The sequence below is a fragment of the Microcaecilia unicolor genome, chromosome 2 (genome assembly GCF_901765095.1).
Source record: "Microcaecilia unicolor chromosome 2, aMicUni1.1, whole genome shotgun sequence".
NCBI lineage: Eukaryota > Metazoa > Chordata > Amphibia > Gymnophiona > Siphonopidae > Microcaecilia > Microcaecilia unicolor.
In genome coordinates, this window is record NC_044032.1 from 105165003 (window position 1) to 105183500 (window position 18498).

General features: G+C 41.9%; 2 protein-coding genes across 5 annotated transcripts in view; both read left to right on the forward strand.

Moving 5' to 3' along the window:
• IPO11 (importin 11) overlaps nucleotides 1-18498 on the forward strand; it is an 813637-nt gene that overhangs the window by 494577 nt on the left and 300562 nt on the right. The window lies entirely within an intron of this gene.
• Nucleotides 1844-6412, forward strand: LRRC70 (leucine rich repeat containing 70). The gene is made up of 2 exons (XM_030193175.1): nucleotides 1844-1978; nucleotides 3513-6412. Exon 2 carries the CDS (start codon nucleotides 3524-3526, stop codon nucleotides 5426-5428), a length of 1905 nt encoding a protein of 634 aa, XP_030049035.1. The 5' UTR covers nucleotides 1844-1978; nucleotides 3513-3523; the 3' UTR covers nucleotides 5429-6412.

Consider the following 18498-nt stretch of genomic DNA (forward strand, 5'->3'; position numbering starts at 1 on the left):
GTCAAGGAGGTTTGTGGAGGGGGGTCTTTCTGTTGGTGAAATGTAAATGTGGTTGTAGGGGGGTCAGCCTTTGCTGAGTGGTGGATTGTTTTTTCCGGGGGGTTTTTTTGTGTTCTGCTGAGGCAGCAGTGTTGTTTTAGATGGGCGGAAGGTAGAGGAGCACGTTCTTTGTCTGTCGGTATTTTTTGGCCATTTCAGAGCTGCTGTAGGGGAATGCTGGAAGAGAAATGTGCTGTTGGAAGCAGCGCCATCTTTTTCCATTGGGATGGGGTTCTGGGCATCCTGGAGGTGGGTGACGGCTTGCCTGAGGACGGGGATAGTTGTTTTAAGTTGGCGGAAGGGAGAAGAGCACGGTCTCGGGCCGTCGGGGGGTGATCTGGTATGTTTGGTCCATTTCAGGCCGGCTGCAGGGGAATGCTGGAACATTTATGCGCTGCAGGAATCAGCACCATCTTTTTCCGGGTGCTCGGGGAATCCCCAAGGTGGGAGACAGCTTGCCTGAGGCTGGGGATGGTTGGGCACGTCCTTGGCCGCTTCGGCAAAATGGGAAGAGGAAGGGGGTGGGGAGTTACCTGCAGCCGCCTGAGAAACCATGTATTCTTTGTTTGTTTTGTATTATTAGTTTGCATTTCTGTTGAAGAAAGAGTGGATGCCTTTCGAATGATGGAGGTGGTGCGTCGGTGTGCAGTTGTTTAGTTAGTTTGGCAGCCAGTCTCCAGCGATTCCTAGGCAGGGAAGGAGTACTCCTCCCCCTTCCTTGGTCGCTGCTGGCTGGGTCGCGTGTAATCCTTCCAGCTGGGCCTCAGCTTGTCCTGTTCGCCCACGTCCCAGATGGTGGCGGGCATGTTGTTTTCCGGGTCCTCTGACTCCATGTCAAGCGATCCCAAATATAGTCTGTGCTATAGGCCCTCTGGCACTCTTCAGTACTGGCATTAGGCATTTAAAAATTTCTCCCCCCCCCCCCCTCCCCCGGTCTATTTTTGCACATACCCACAGCAGGAATATTCTTCTCTCGTTCCAGCGGTGGTTCTGTGCTCTCCGTGCTGCACAGATAATGAGCCATTCTGCTGGAGAATGCTCCTCCCTTATTGTCACGTAGTTTCCTTTGATTGGTCCGTCTTACATTGCCTAGTGTTGCCTGGGAACGGTGTTGTGATGGTCCTTTGTGTTTCAGAATGTTGAGGGTGTTTTTTCTGATTGGTCCGTCAAGCGAGGGCGGGGCAGAGAGACATGGTCAGTGTTGTGGCTTCACCACCATGAATCCATGATTGGTCCGTCAAGCGAGGGCGGGGCAGAGAGACATGGTCAGTGTTGTGGCTTCACCACCATGAATCCATGATTGGTCCGTCAAGCGAGGGCGGGGCAGAGAGACATGGTCAGTGTTGTGGCTTCACCACCATGAATCCATGAACCCTTCAGTGAGTGACTGAGTGACTTCAGAACGTTGTCTTCAGAACGTTGAGGGTGAGTTTTATTATAGTAGATGTTTGAATGATGCTGTAGCTTACTGATTTCCCTCTGAATGGATCCTGCATTACCATTAACCTTATATGTTTTCTAGATTAATGAAACTAAAAGCAACAACAGATTTTCACATTGTAGTAAAATAAATGTATCACTGTTTTAATATTTTACACTGGAAGTTTTGATTGCATTAACATTTCTCACAAATAGTTACAAACTTGGACAATAGACTATAGCTAGGGCATTTTTAAATGCTGCCAGCTTTCCTTTCCAGTCATATTTTGCTGTGAGATAAAAAGATTTCCTGTCCAAGTTTCCTGCATCCATAGTAACCTATTTTCAAATCACTGCGGAAGGACCTCGAGGAAGAGCAACTTCCTCACTGCAGTCTTTGGGTTTGTGGGTGAATTAAGAAAGGTTTTTCTAAACTTTGTATTAAAGAGCTTTTAAACCTCATCTCAACTTGAATGTGTACTTCAGCAGGCTAGCTGATGAAATGAATTGCTGTTTTGGGGTAAGATGTTTGCATAAATGTCTGTTCAGCATGTAAACCTATTAAGTATCAGCAGCATATTCATTCCCTTGAAGCAGAGATTAACAGTGTGAGTAGAAAGCAATTTCCTTTTTTTCATAAACGTTAGTAATGCAGTTTAACTAACTGTTTTTAAATACAGAAAAAATGATAGTATATAGAAACATTATAGATTTTTGAAAAGATAGTGCAATTTAGTACTATATTATTTACTTTTAAAATGTTAGTAAGTACGTGTTAAAGTCCTGGCATTCTCATGAGGAAGTGCCATTTAACTAAGACCACTGGGGTTAGGCTACGGGCCTGTTCCTGCTTTGTGACCTATTTTTTTTTCTGTTATAAAGGAAACAAAAATCTGAACACTAGGCAGTGTTAATGCAGTTATTCAAAATATAAATACCAATATGGAAAACAACTCAAACCCTTATAAATAACAATCTCCTGGAAAAAAAAAACATGTGTGAAACATTATGGCACCGATCAAATTTATTTTACTAGAATGTTGCAATCTGCTGTGGCTTTTAGTTTCTGTAATATAGAAAAGAAGGTTAATGTAAATGTATAGGTCCATTGAGAGAGAAGTCAGCAGGCTATCGCATCATTCTAACATCTATAAAAAGCACTGCCTATAGTTAGAAGCAAATCAACAGCACATATAAATTACATAACTTCAAAACAGCAGGGCATAGTTCTGTGGCAAAACCTAATTATTTCAGGATATTGTTAGTTATAAGGGTTTGAGTTGCCCTTCTATATTGATATTTTTATTTTGGTTGTTCAGGATATTTGTTTCTTTTAAAATTCTTAGAGCGGGTTGTTTACTAAAGCTTTGCTTGAGTTATTTTGCAGCAGGGCCCGTAGGAATAAAATGTGTTCTGCTGCAGATAACTCGAGCTGAGGTTTGGTAAACAGGGGGGTTATTCTGGATGTTGTCATCCCAGTTTTCCTTTGTATAGTTTTTTATGCAATATTTACATTTGGGTCCAACATTTTAAACATGTTTGCCAATAAGAATTTTTCATTCTTATATGCCATGTTATTATTTTAAGAGAGCACCTATTGAAATTAGATGCCAGCAAATTTAAAAACTGTTTTTTTGTATTATTTTGGATTTTTAGTGAAGAGTACTTGATTATATTCAAGATTCTCTTTTTTTTCCCCAAAAGACAGTTTTGATTCAGATGTTCTGTTTAGCCTGCCATTTATGCAAGAACTATGTGATCTGTATAATTAGTCTTTTAAAATGATGGTCTCCAAATCTGTTTTTCTTTTGGTGCCGTGTACCCACTTTTCAAAAGATGCTCACATATCCTGAGCAACATTGTTTGTAGTGTCAATAGGAAAAAGATTGATAGTCAAGAATTTGGAGTGATAATTAATCTCTGTTTTGCTTTTCTGAGTAAAATTAGAATACGACATGCAAAACTAGGATGTTTATATTTGTACCTTTGTATGGATTGCCAAATCAGTAATATTTATTTTTAATGAATCTTATTTTTATTTTATCTCTAAATAGCCAGCTGAGAAATGAACAGGAAAGTCAAAATTAGGGATATGTGTGGATTTCAAAGTTCTCTGCCTTTTCTTCCACTATTTCTGCATGTACTTAGCTGGTTTCTGATCTTCCTGCTTCACAAAGGAATACTCGGTTGTCCTTCTACTTGCCCACTCTGCACCGAAAGACAAGCGAACTGTCGTGGCTTAGGACTGACCAGCATTCCCAAGGACTTTCCAAAAAGTACAACACTTGTATATTTGAGTGGGAACAATATCTCAAACATACATCTGAATGAACTAAGGGACCTTCAAAAAGTCATCGTGCTGTATTTGGATAATTCTGGCATTTTATACGTGCATCCAAAAGCTTTTGCTGATCTTAAAAAATTATACAACTTACATTTGAACAATAATTACATCAGATATTTGGATCGAAGAATATTTGATGGACTTTCAAATCTAAATTATTTATATCTTCAGCATAATCAGATTGCCTTCCTGCCCCATGGATTATTTAGTGATTTAGTTGCAGTTCAGTACTTAGCACTTCAAAATAATCATCTCGGTGTCATTGGTACAGGTGCTTTTGTGGGCATGATTGCTCTTCATACACTCAATCTAGCTAACAACAGGATTGCAAAAGTATCTGATTCTGCCTTTTGTCAGCTTAATAACCTTGAACACCTGTATCTTGAAAACAACAGCTTGGCCCATATCCCTTCAAATGCCTTCAGAATGCTCAAAAACCTTAAAAGGCTTTTACTGTCAAATAATCCTATCAGTTCAATACCCTGTTTTGCATTTAAAGGACTAAGTGAACTTCAGGATCTTTTCCTGCAAAATGCAAAAATTAAAACAATAAGTGTGAATGGCTTTGCTGGATTATGTAACTTGAAACAACTGATCCTAAGCCACAATAACTTGGAAAAGATTAATTCAGATACTTTTGCATTGTTAAATCATTTAATTTATCTGCAGCTGGACAGGAATAAAATAGTCAGAATCGATAATAACTCATTTGAAGAAATGGGAGCATCTTTGAAAGTCCTTAATCTTGCATTTAATAAGCTTACAGACCTGCAGCCTAATGTTCTTCAGCCGCTGATTTCACTAACACGCCTTCAAGCAAGTTATAATCCATGGAACTGTGACTGTAGTTTGTTCGGGCTCCGTATCTGGCTAGCATCTTCCCCATATTCTGTTAATATTCATTGCCAGAACCCACCAAAGTTGCATGGCAAACCACTGCTCAATGTTAAAAGGACTGAATTTGAAAACTGTGTAAACACTACTACAGGTGCAATTTGGGGTTTGAAATCTAACGCTGTCACAAGTACAGTACGGATCCAGTGGTCTAAATTCACCACACATAAGACATACAACAAATATTTGGATAATACAGACACCAACAGTCAAAAATCTCTGGCCTCATCACAAGCTCAAGAATTTCTTCATGAAATATATAATGCCAACAACCCGCCAGGGGCAACGCCAGTGATGCCAGTTTTACCTCTTCAAATACTTGAACAGCTAGCACCAGCTAATTTAACCAACAGAGGGAACAGTGCACTGCCACCAAATGCTACTTCTCGAGCATTGAAACCTCATCTTATTTGTCAGCAAGAAGTTGAAAAACTGAACCGGTCTTTTGAGATTTTACTTGCCTTCTTTATTTTGGCCTGTGCTATGATTTTTGTTTTGATGTATAAAGTAATTCAGTTTAAAAAAAAAATGAAGACCCCAGAAAACTCAGCAGACAATGCAATTGAATACTACAGTTGTTATCAATCTGCAAGGTACAGTGTCAGTGGCCCAGTACAGGCAACACCTCAGAATCCTGTCAGAAGTTCACAGTCAGACCAGATACAGTGTTTGAAACAAACAGAAACTGTGTGTCAAACAGAGGTCATCTTAGTTGAACATTCAGTACTGTGAGCAAGCCAGCTTGGTTCAGATGTTGAAAATGTGTTTGTTCCAACAAACCAAGAAGCAAATATATACATTTTCTCTTATATCTACGTTCATTGCAAGAATTGCATTCTTTATATGTGTTAATTACAAATTTCAGGCATAAACAGTAGAGTAAGAAAAAAAAAACCCTCCAAAGGGGGAGTCTTCATTTAAAAAAGTAATAAAGGAGACCCGACTCCTGTTTCAGCCTTACCGCCCTGCATCAGGGGTCTAGGATTTTCTCATACAATATATGTTCCTAGAGTAGTTGTCAAACAGGCAAATCTCCATGCAATCACATCTTCGAAAAAGAAACCTTTTTAGCTCGCAGACACAGTGTCGTTCACAGCATCTGTGTCCTGCAGACTGCGTTTTTTTTTTTCTGAGATTTGATTTTGTGGAGATTTGCCTGTTTGACGACTACTCTAGGAACATATATTGGATAGAAAATCCTAGAACCCTGATGCAGGCCGGTAGGGTTGAAACACGAGTCATGTCGGGCCTCCTTTGTTACTTTTTTGATTAAAGACTTCCTTTGGACACCAGCTATGAGAGGTTTTTTCCCTTACTCTACTGTTTATGCCTGGCTTTGTTCCTTGAGTGGAGTGTTTACCTTGTGTTGGTGACTGTTTTAATTACAAATTTACCATGATGTTGCTGAGCTAAAGTTCTTGTTCCTTTGAAGATTAAGGGCTTGAACTTTTCTTAGTCTAATTAGGAATTTTAAAGAATAATGGACAGAATATGGAATGACATTCCAGTTAACATTTATTACTGCATCTCAAAAGTTTCTTTGAGATCATTACCCTACAAAAATTATTTAATAGCTCATGAACAACTGTCAGCGTGGCAAGAAGAACTGTACTTGTATGGAATTATGCATTTATGCTTTCTGTATAAATTATATGATTTAGGGGTCCTTTTGCTAAGGTGCACTGAAAAATGGTCTGCGGTAGTGTAGACGTGTTTTGGGCACACGCAGAATTATTTTTCAGCACACCTACAAAAAATGCCTTTTAAAATTTTTTTGCTGAAAATGGATGTGTGACAAAATTAAAATAGCCGCATGTCAATTTTGGGTCTGAGACCTTACCGCTAGCCATTGACATAGCGGTAAAGACTCATGCGGTAACTGGGCAGTAGTGACGTAGGTATGCCAAATCCACTTGGCGCGTCCGTTTCATGCGTCCGGAAATAAAAAATATTTTTCAGACACTCGTATCAGACACGCACCAAAAATGAAATTACCGCAACAACCACGCAGTAGCTGTGTGGTAACTCCATTTTGGTGCACTTGGCACGCGTAGCCTAAGCTTAAGCGGCTTAGTAAAAGGACCACTTAATGTTAAAAAAAAACTTAGATGTTAAATTCTCAAATATGTATTTCTGACAAATACTTTTAGGAGGTCATTTTAGAAGGGTTGTGCAATATTTACAAATGCTCTACACATGTAAATGATGATTTCAGAGAGCCACTATTTAGACTAGGGGTGTTCAGATTTTTTCAACAGTGAGCTAGCTATATGATCAGAAATCCATGTGTGCATGGTCTGCACCAAATTTTTGTATTAGGCTACAGAATCAGACATCTATATGTATGGAAGCCTCATGAACTGTGCAATTCATTCTCATAAAAATTCTGTGAATCTCTTCTGAAATTCTGACTTCACATCCACCAAATAGATCTGCAGTTCTTCAAAACCTAAAAAAGTGCTAGAAATCTCTAGCTAGATGCATCCCAGAGTCAGGCAGACTGCATGTCAGATGCCCCTAACTTACACGTTTAGATCCACAGCACACACATTTTGGAAGGAGGTGTGTTGTGTGCAAGCTGGCAAAGTATGTGTGTATTTTCAATGACAGTGCACACACGCAGTCTGGATGTTGGCATTTGACCTGCTTCAAAACAGATGTGTCAACTAACAGCTCTTTTGGACCTGGGCTTTACACTAGTGCATATCCCTTTGGTGTTAAATACCACTTCAAAATTTAATTTTAAAAAGGCAATTTTTTTTGCTCAGTTCCTTAATTGACTTTTCCTGGATTCCAGTTTTATGAAATGTGCCACAGCTGTGTATAAGTATTAGCATTTGCACAAGCAGAATCCTGAGTGATGCCACCTTTTTAAACGTGTTTCTTTGTGAAATAGCTGCTCCTACTGTTCGTGCTGCCAAATATACATTCATTTCTGTGACTTTATAGGCTTATATTTTGCAAAAGTCTCTACATTTACTAAGCCTTTTTTAAAATACTTACTAACTCAGTGGTTCCCAAACTCTCTCGGTTCAAGGCACCGTTAGTGTGTCAGTAATTTTTTCACAGTGCCCCTAAGTCAAAAGAAATAATAAGCAGAACTGTTACGCTGTGTTACAGTAAGTAGTTAGGTCCAAACAATTAAACTGAAAGAAAAATAATATTTTATTCTTAAATAACTATATTATTAATGGGACATGTGTGTCTTTTGAGCACTGCACAACTTCTCAAACCTTGGAATCAGACTGGACACAGCCACTTATCAGTGATATCCTCCTTCTCTCCCTCCTCCATGCAGCATCTCTCCCTCTCACTCCACCCCTCTCTGAGTCTCTCATTTCCACCCCCACAGCCTGGTTTATGGTCAGAAAGCATTTCACTGTCACAATAACTCTGCTAACCTAATTTCTGTATATATAAACATGCTGTAAATCTGAGAAAAGACATTGCTGCTAATGAAGTTACTGGTCACTGTAAAACTAGAAATTTGGAAAGTGAATAAAATGCAACATAATTATCCAAACACCTTTCTTACCTTTCTGTGGTTGCCAACTTAGACCTTTTGTGTTCCTGAAATATATTTACAAGGTAATTTAGTCCTAAATCTCGCAGGCCAAATATCTCCATATATTCACACACTCTGTCTACCGCTAACGTAGGGGCAAGAAGCGGCAGACAGCATTTAGGAATCGCTGCCACTGTTGTGCTGCATTCACTTGAAACCCCCCAGAGTTTTATGGGTCTGGATGTTATTTGAACTTTCAAACTTGGGGGGGGGGGGGGGGGTCAGGTAACTGCAGCACAACGGATTCTACGACTCCCACTTGCTGCCTGCCACTGCCTGCCCCCGAGGTATCGGCAGACAGCATGTGTGAATCGCTACCACGGACCCGTTAAAGCAGGAGCTGCGTTGAATAAAGCAGGCGGTCACCAAAAGAAAAGTAAGTGAAGAAGAACTTCTCTGGCCCACCCAGGCCTCTACCCATGACTACTCGTACATTACCTTGTACAGCTTCAAACTCCAGTGCATGGCACGTGCCCTTAAGAAGGATGAACTCCCATCTTCTCCCACGGCCCAGCAGCATAGCTGTGAGTACACCTGACTTGAACGTACCCTTTTAATATACAAAGACACAGTATAAAGCATGAATGCTCACTATCTACAAAGCTCCATTAAAAATAATCTGTGAGTGCATCATTGTAACCAGCTAGTTTATGTGGGATTTACAAATCTGCGGTGTGTGACTGCCACAGTTTAGTACATGCTATATTCCCACTGCTAGAATATGTAGACACTAACTATGGTAGTAGTGTCTATGGGAATGTGCCTTTCTAGCTGTCTCGGGTGGGGAAATTTAAAGGGTTAGATAGCCTACTTATGAGGGACAAAGGGAATCCACAGTTCAGCTGGTGCAATATTGAATTTTGGCACCAGCTGGATAGAAGACACTGGGTATTGCCCCTGCCTCTAAAGACTTCAGACAAATCATGGGGAGGTGGGGTTTGGTCCAGGTGCGAGACTATCCATCTAGTTCTCAGGTGAGGGCTTATACCCAATTGGGAGCAAGGAAGTGTGAAGAAGAAATTTTCTTTTGGACGGGAGGGATTTTGTGTGAGGAGTAGGCAGCTCGCAACTACCTGTTCCTTTTAATCATCTTGATTGGAAGGGTCTGAGAGTATTCGTGATCTGCATTACTCCTATTATTATTAAAGAGCTATAATGTGTCCATTTGTGTGCATCACAGTTAAGTATTATTTTGCTTGTGTTCTGACAGATTTGCTTTATCAGCAGTGGTTGTATTATTATTGCTAATAATAACTTTTTAATGTGTACTAAAGAGGTCATTCTATAAATACGGTACACACATTTACATTGCAAATATGAGGGCAAATGACTAGAATACTTATACACATGTTTGTGCGCAAAAAGACATGCGTGCCAAAAATGTACGTATGCACAGTTCTGTAAACACACATCTATATTTTATATTGCACATATTTTACAGGTGGGCATATATAGGGATAGAGCATGGGCAGGACCGTCACTTATGCGTGTTGCTTATATTATTCTATAATGCTAATGCATGTGTCTAGCATCGAGGCACATGTATTTACACCAGTCCTATGGAAAGCATAAGTGCTTGTGCTTAGCTGCATATGTACATATATATAAGGTTATGCTAGTATTTTGTAAAGGAAAGTAGATACCTACTAAGCCGCATAAGCGTCTACGCGCGCCCAACTTGCGCCAGAATGGAGTTACCGCCTGACTACTGTGTGGCTCTTGCGGTAATTTTATTTTTGGCCTACGGTCGATATGCATGTTTGAAAAATATATTTTTTTCGGGCGTGCGTAACAGACGAGCACCAAGTGGCATTTGGCACACATAGGTCATTACAGCCCAGTTACCGTGTGAGTCTTCACCGCTAGGTCAATGGCTGGCGGTAAGGTCTCAGATCCAAAATGGACGCGCGGCAATTTTGATTTTGCCACACGTCCATTTTCGGCAAAAAGAAATAAAGGCCTTTTTTACAGGCGCGCTAAAAAATGGATCGGTGCGCAGCCAAAACCTGCGCCTACACTACTGCAAGCCATTTTTCAGTGTGCCTTAGTAAAAGAACCCCAAGATGTCTAAATCTAACAGGAGCCCAGATTTTAGAAAAGGAGGTGCTGAAGGATTTCATACCTCTGCATTGGTGCAGCCAGGATTCCTATTATAGAATTGCTCTCCAAATGCCAAATTCAGCATTTAGGGCTTAGTTTTGGAAGCATCTACATGTGTAAATGACATACATGCACAAATAATTTTGGAAAAGCTTATATTTGCATGTGTAGAACCCTCATGATGTAGTGAATTCAAGGAGATGTGGTGGGAGTGTGAATAGGGCATGGTTTGGAAGTAACTGACAAATAAAATGGAAAGCTGTATCAATAGAAAAAAAATCTGTGAGGCACACACAAAGGCAGAAGAGACAGGTGCAAAACAGTGGCGTAGCCACAGGTGGGCCTGGGTGGGCAGGGGCCCATCCACTTAGGGCTCAGGCCCACCCAACAGCTGCTCATATTTAGTGCTAGTTAGTGGGGATCCCAAGCTTCGCCAGCTGAAGACCTCCCCCTGATGGTGCTGAAAACACTTCTTTCCACTTCAGCAGTCTAAGCTTCCTAAGCTGCTGATACTGGCCTCATTGTATTTGGGGGGGGGGGGGGGGGGGAGGACAACACTTGGTGCCCACCCACTTCTTGACTAGGTCCACCCAAAATCTGCTGTCTGGCTACGCCCCTGGTGCAAAGGATCTCAGAACTGCCTCCCCTCACTCCCTAACATAATTCAACATCTCCAACCTCCACGTGGAACCTTTGATCCCCCACCAGCACCATCAGAGACTAGTCCCCTACACTCCTTGACATCATCAGAGGCTTACCCACAAAATCTCCCAAACACTATTACACCCCAAACCCCTTCCTTGACATATTTTCCTCTGCTCTTACAGAGGGTTTCCTGCGTGCCATTATTCGACAACTTGGCACCTAATGGTAGTACCATAAGACTGTGGCCTAGGGATCAGTGATGCCATTTTGATCCTGGGCATTTGACTGAGTAAGAGCAACTGGTGATTTCTCCTGCTCCCTGCTAAACCACTAGAGAAAACCCCAGAAAGAGCTGGGGGGGGGGGGGGGGGAGGGGGGGGAGAGAGAGAGAGAGAGAGAGAGAGAATCTCTAATGGTATTAGAGGAATTTGAAGAGGTTTCCAGATGGAGGATGAGAGGTGGTCTGGGCATGTCAGGGATGGTGGAAAGGGACTTGATCCCATGATTGGCTACATAGATATTAGGCCTGTTATCTGGGTTGCAGCAGCCAGGAACCCACCTCATTTTCTAAAATCTGTGCTGCTGCAGGATGCGCCAGCAAATTAATATACATTCCAGTGCGTCCTCGTAGGTATTTTCTTTTTTGAGGCTCTGCATTCAGCAGAGCTTTTCGTAAAATGCAGGAGGAATTGAGCACATTCTGACCTGGATGTCTCAATTCCTTATTCAGTGTTCTATATAAAATAGAGCTTTGGATACGGTGTAGTAAATAACCCCCTAGAGCAATATGTAACTATAGTAGTTCCAGTTTATCATTTGTGATTTAAATAGGGTTGTGGAGTTGATGCACCAAAATTTGACTCTAACGCCTCTCTTTTTCTACTGTATGACTCCAATTCCTACTATGTATAGTAAATCTCTGAGAAATTAGATTAATTACAGAAACATAGGATATTTCTTTATGTACTAGTACACCACAAAGAGGCCCTTTTACTAAACTGCACTATGGCAAATGCATGGGTTTCCTGTGGGCTGCAGCCACTTTTAGCGCAGCTGTAAAATGACCACGTTTTTAATTTCCTCAATTAATGGCCATGCACTAATTTCCCAATTAGTGCATTGCCATTAGCCCAGTAGCAGCCCTTACCAACATTTATTTTCTAGGTGGTAGAGGCTCCTGCGCTAACCATGTGCTAGTTAGTGCATGGATATGTAGTTTCGCTAACCAATTAGCGCTGGGCATGCCTACTCTTCCCCCCAAACATGCCCCCAGCACTAAAAAATAAAAGTACTTTTTTTTAGCATGTGGGAAGTGCGTGCAGATCTGAAAACTACCGCTGAACTGGATTTTAACCTGTGGTGAGCACATGTTAGTGCTTACCGCAGCTTAGTAAAAAGGCCTGAAATATATTTATCTGAAGTTTGAACAAAGAACCTAAACAAAAAAGTGGTGTCAAATAAAAATATACAAAACACTGTTACACACTTGCCAAATCAAAATGAATGGGGTGCGGCACATTTGCCACACCGGGAATCAGCACGGTTTAGTAAAAGAGGCCCTTAATATTTTTAATAAAAGTACATCAAAATAATAAGCAAAAATGAACAGCTTATACAGAAAAGCTGGTGTTTAGTGAAAGAAACCAAACTATCATTTATAAGTTACAAAGGGGTCCCTTTACTAAGCAGTGCAAAAATATGGCCTGTGCTAGCCCCCGTACTATGGCCACTTTTAGCACTGCCAGTAATGCATGTTGAACAAAACAAGTTTTCTTGTTCTTTCAGACTAGTGCATTGTATGTGATGATAAACTTCTTTCTCAACCAGACTGACTGCACCCTCTAATGGTGCTCATCTCTGTGCCGCTCCTGTTTTCCTTACAACAAATCCAGGGGAAAACAGGCAAAAACTCTCTTGCAGGGTCTAGATTTTCAAACCTATTTGACTAGAACAAGTTCATCCATTATCCCCTGCAGAGGAGAGTCCCAGCACACTACCGTGATATGAAGACAGGGCCGCTGAGAGGGGGGGGGGGCAAAATTCCCCTGGCCTGGTCTTCAAGGGGGGCCCGGCACTGGGTTCCGGGGTCTGTCTCTCTTCTGCTCCTATCGGGAACCGGTCCCGGTACACTGGAGTAGTTGAGAGACAGGCTGTGGTGCCGGGCCCCCCTTGGAGGCTAGGAAGGAGCAGATTCACTGACATAGGGGGCGGTTCCCCTCACGTCAGTGCATCAGCTCCTCCCAGCCTCAAAGCAGGGCCCGGTGCTGGGGTCTCTTGTGGACCACAGCAGCGGCGGCTGCATTCCAGGTTAGGCTCAATGGCTGTATCCTAACTGGGGGGGGGGGGGGGGGGGGCGGTGGTCTTGCCCCGGGCCCATATCTGACTCTCAGCAGTCCTGTATGAGGATTAAAAAATATGCAACTATCCCTTACCCCCACACCTTAAGAAAAAGTTATTCAACTCCCCCTGAGATCATTTTAAAGATTGTTAGATTAACATTACAGACAGATCTAGACAATTGAAGGGCTTATTTCCAAAACCAGCTAAGTCCATGTTAGGTTGCATTGAACTTAGAGGGTTTTGGAAATAAGCCCTTCAATTTAATAGCTAATTTTCATGGTGTAGTTAATTGTCTAACTGGGACAAATTCCATAACTTAGTGCTAGTAAAGAACAGGCATACCAAACCAAATATATGGCCATCTTCATGGATGGAATTAGTAGCAACTTGATTAAAGCCTAAGGATGACATCAAAGACAGAAAAACGACCACTGAAGAACTCAGGTCATCAATATGAAAATTCAAGGCCTAAAGTGACTCTAATTGGCCAAAATAGGCGTACCTGTCTCAACTAGGCACAGTGGCTCAATGATTTCACATCAGGAAAATGAGAAACAATTACAGATAGGCATGGCTTATAGAAAATGCCTAGCACCCATTCACATTTTCTAGTAAAACTTGGTGTAAATGCCTAAGCCTAAGTTAGGCGTGGACTGGGTATATTCTGTAACAGTGCGCATAGTTTTTAGAAATGCCCATTACCCGCCTATTCCACACCCATGGCCATAGTCCTTTTTCCGATCTGTGTCTTAGACTTTATGCGCATCACTTTACAGAATAGGCTTAGAAAGTTATGTGCATTGTTATGGTCAGTATGGTGAGCCCTTGGTCCACAGTAAGAAAGTTGCGGTAGATGAATCTCCAGCTAAGCAGGGGAGCGACTTCCAAAGAAAGACAGGAACCAGGCAGGATCTCAGGAGTTTGGCAGGAATATGGCAGCACCTCAGCAACTAGGCAAGATAGAAGCGTGGCAGGAACAGGGCATTATCTCAGGAACCAGGCAGGAATGAAGCTTGGCAGGAACAAGGCAGCACCTCAGCGTTTCAGAAGCCAGGCAGGATGTAAGACACAAATAGGCATATTTTCAAAGCATTTAGCCTTCCAAAGTTCCATAGGTTTCTATGGAACTTTTGTAAGGCTAAGTGCTTTTAAAATATGCCTCAAAGGCTCAAGTTCAGGGAGATTAAATGCCCCACCGAGATGATGTCAATGCCGGTGTCAACGTCCAACTCGCGGGGCCGGGGAGATGTTGGGGCATACCTACATGGGCCCTGCGTTATTCCTGGGATGACGAAGAGGGTGTGTCTCCTACAGCTAGTATTTGTGGATGGTGTCAGCTTAATTGGCAATTATTGGTGTTGGTTGGCTTGTTAAGATAGTTAAGTTATGCGTGCTAATCAGAATATGACCTGATTTGTGAGCGTAACTCAAATTGCACTATATAGAATCTGGGGGTATATGTACAAAGCCCTGATTCAGGTAGACTGTAGAAATAGGAATTGAAATGTCTGCTAACATAGGACAGTTTTGTAGCTAGAAATGAAACTGACCCAGCATGAACCAGGTCTTAGCTTATTGCTTATAGAAAGTTCTTGAGGCATTGTATCTGTATATTGGTTCTTGGCTGTAGCTTATATTTTGGGTAAAAAAAAAAAAAAAAGGCTTTGAGCAAGTCAGTAAGTACCCAAGCAGAGTATATTATCCAAGGGATGGGTTCTGGAAAAAGATAAGGCTTACCTCCTCTATCTTTTGGGGGTAGACAAAGGGATTACCATTGCAGAAAAGTGGAGATCCTTCCCATGATGAAGATTGTGAGGAAGGATCTCAACAAGCAGCATGGTGAGGGTGGGTACAACTACTCCATTAGAGGTGCTCTAGCTTGATGGAACAGTGGCATGCACACAGAAGTTTGATAAGATGGGCATAGTTGATCAGTGTTAATGGCAGAACAAATCCAGGATGGGGTAGTTGAGTGCATTGCAAATAATCCATGAGACCTGTAGACAGTTGCCTCAGATGCAAAGCATTATTTCCCTTTGACTTTAACTTATTTGTACCCTTAATTTATAACAAGGAAGTTTTCTTACTGAGTGTGATGGGGCATGAGGGGAATACAAACTAAATAGTGAAGAGGGACTCAGTGGTGCAGTTAAGAATGCAAACAAAAAAAACAGCACCACGGGCCTTTAAAAATGGAACACAGAAAGTGAAAGTGCCTTGGTGCTTTGTAGCTTTTACTATATGAGACGTGGGGACCTCTGACGCAGGTGCTAGTCACCGAAACACGGCCCGTGTCGGGTCTTTTTGTCAAGGCTCATTCATTAAAGAACTGTGTTCCATTTTTAAAGGCCCGTGGTGCTGTTTTTTTGTTTGGACTTTAGTTTGTACTTCGTTCCCTCTCTTTTGTTATATTGCAGTTAAGAATGCAACATAAAGAAGAATGCACGTGAGCCTCAGGAATCACTGTGAAGAGCAACCTTCATTAGGAGACCCGACATGGGCCATGTTTCGGTAAATTCCTGCTTCAGGGGTCTGCAAAGTGAACAACATAGGGAGAGGAACAGCCAGTAGAAAAAAGGAGGTGATGAAGCCTCTGTATAAAACTCTGGTGAGACCTCATTTAGAGTATTGTGTACTATTCTGGAGACCGCACCTTCAAAAAGATACAAACAGGAAGGAGTCAGTCCAGAAGGCGGCTACTAAAAAGGTCAGTGGTCTTCATCATAAAGCGTTTGGGGACAGATTTAAAGACCTCAGTATGTATAATTTGGAAGAGAGGAGATATGATAGAGGCATTTAAATACCTATGCGACATAATTACGCAGAAGGCAAGTCTCAATTGAAAGGAAGCTCTGGAACAAGAGGGCATAGGATGAAGGTGAAAGGGGATAGACTCAGAAGTAACCTGAGGAAATACTTCTTCACAGAAAGAATGGTGAATTCATTGAACGGCCTCCCAGAGGAAGTGATGGAGACGAAAACCATATCTGAATTCAAGCGAGCTTGGGACAGGTACATGGGATCTCTAACGAAGTGATAGGGAGAGTAGATGACATGGATGGGCAGACTGGATAAGCTATATGATCTTTATCTGCCTACATTTTGTTATGTTTATGTAAGAACATGTAAACAATATAAAAATAATATAAAAAATAAAACATTTAAAGGGATCATGTGATGCAGTGAGCAGAACAGGACGTGGTTGCCTAAAACTGCTCAGTGGTACCCCTGGATTTCACCCTTTTCTGGTTCTTGGCTGGTACACTGTTCCTAACGGAGGCACCATGGCTGATAAAACACTGTGGAAAGGTGCAGATCACAGTAAGGTCCTGGACGGTAAAATGGCGGAGTCTTTTTCTGGTGTACTGACTCCAGCCCCGGTGGCGCTGACGGCAGACATTTCAGAGGCAGTGGTACATTCATCGGAGCCACATTTGCTGCTTTTATCAGAGCAAATAACATTGGTGCCACAACTGTTATCATAGGTTTGTAAGCACACCGGTGAACTTGAGGTTTGGGTGTTGGCCCTTGAGGATACGGAACAGCAATGCCGCCATAATATCACGGCACTGGCTGCCCAGCTAAAGGAACCGGCTGCTAAATTGGAAGATTTAAAGAACCGATTGCAGCGATATAATCTCCATTTATTGGTTTTCCAGAGACGCTTCCTGAGGCTCACCTGGTGGACCTTTTGGAAGACTGGAGGGCTATGCAGTTTCCTGTGACACACGGGGACTGGCCATACAGGTTAGAGCATGCACATAAAGTGGTCAGACGGTTGGAAAGTGCTATGCAGTTTCAGTCCGTCATTTCGAAATTTCACAGCTCTACGCAAAAAGCTTAACTGCTACATTTGTACAAGCAAAAATTAGTTGAGACCAAATATCGAGTGGAGGAGTGGCCTAGTGGTTAGGGTGGTGGACTTTGGTCCTGGGGAACTGAGGAACTGAGTTCAATTCCCGGCACAGGCAGCTCCTTGTGACTGTGGGCAAGTCACTTAACCCTCCATTGCCCGCCGCATTGAGCCTGCCATGAGTGGGAAAGCGCGGGGTACAAATGTAAAAAAAATAAAAATATGAGGATCATTTAATTTTCATTTGCCAGGACTATTCATTAGCTTTAACAAAGCATCGCAGAGTATTTAATCCACTCTGTGCCTCTCTTTTGGTGAAGACGTATTAGTTTATGCTCTTTTATCCTGCACAACTGAAAATATTCACAGTGGGCCAATAGCAAATGTTCTCCTTGGTTACTGAAGCTCAAGACTGGTTGAATTCATCTCAGCAGCCCTTGGGGTAATTGGCTGTTCACTGCTAGACTATTAATGGTTCCTTCACTGAGTTTTATGAGTGTTTTTTCCAGCTAAAGTCTTAAATATGACCTTGTTTCTGCTTTTAAGTGATATTTTTGGACTGCACAGTTTATATACGAGTGGGTCCTTTTGTTTTTTACCCTGCTTCGCATGGTTTTCCATTGCTGATTGTTATGACTTTGATTCTTTGGTGAGTATCTATAGGGTGAATCTGGGGGTGCCCTGTTGCATCACTTCTGTGATCTAGTTTCATTTCTCAGACTATTTTTAACTGAGATTTGGAAACTGAGTCAATGCAGAGGAGTGGGATATGGAGGGGTGGTTTGGGGCGGGTGGGGAGTGGTTGGTAGTGGATTTGGGTTATGGAATTGGTTGGGTTGGATTGGGTTGGTTTAGACAAGGGTTGGAGAGTGCGATGTTCCCTGCACACAAGCAGGTTGTGTACTCACTTTTATCATATCTCTATGTTGCTTGGACTAGGTTTCTGGTTATTGGGAGTGGGACGAGGGCCTCTTTGGTTTGTGGAAAGGCTAAGTGTTTAGCTTCTACAGTAGAACTTTTGGGTAAACACACAGGGGGCCATTATTTATTGCTGAAACTTTGGCTGCAGGGTAGGGAATTATATCTTTTAATTTATGGTCCTGCTCCCTATAGTATACATTTATATCCCATTTGTTGAAGCAGATGTTGCCATATTTTGGAAAGCATCTTTTAATGGTTGGAGATAGATCCCCTTCTTGATAGTACCGCACTGACCAATCATTGGGTTTTGTCTTGGAGTTGAATGAATGCCTTCTAAAAGGCTGTAAATAAATCCTAATAAATAAATAAATGTTCTCT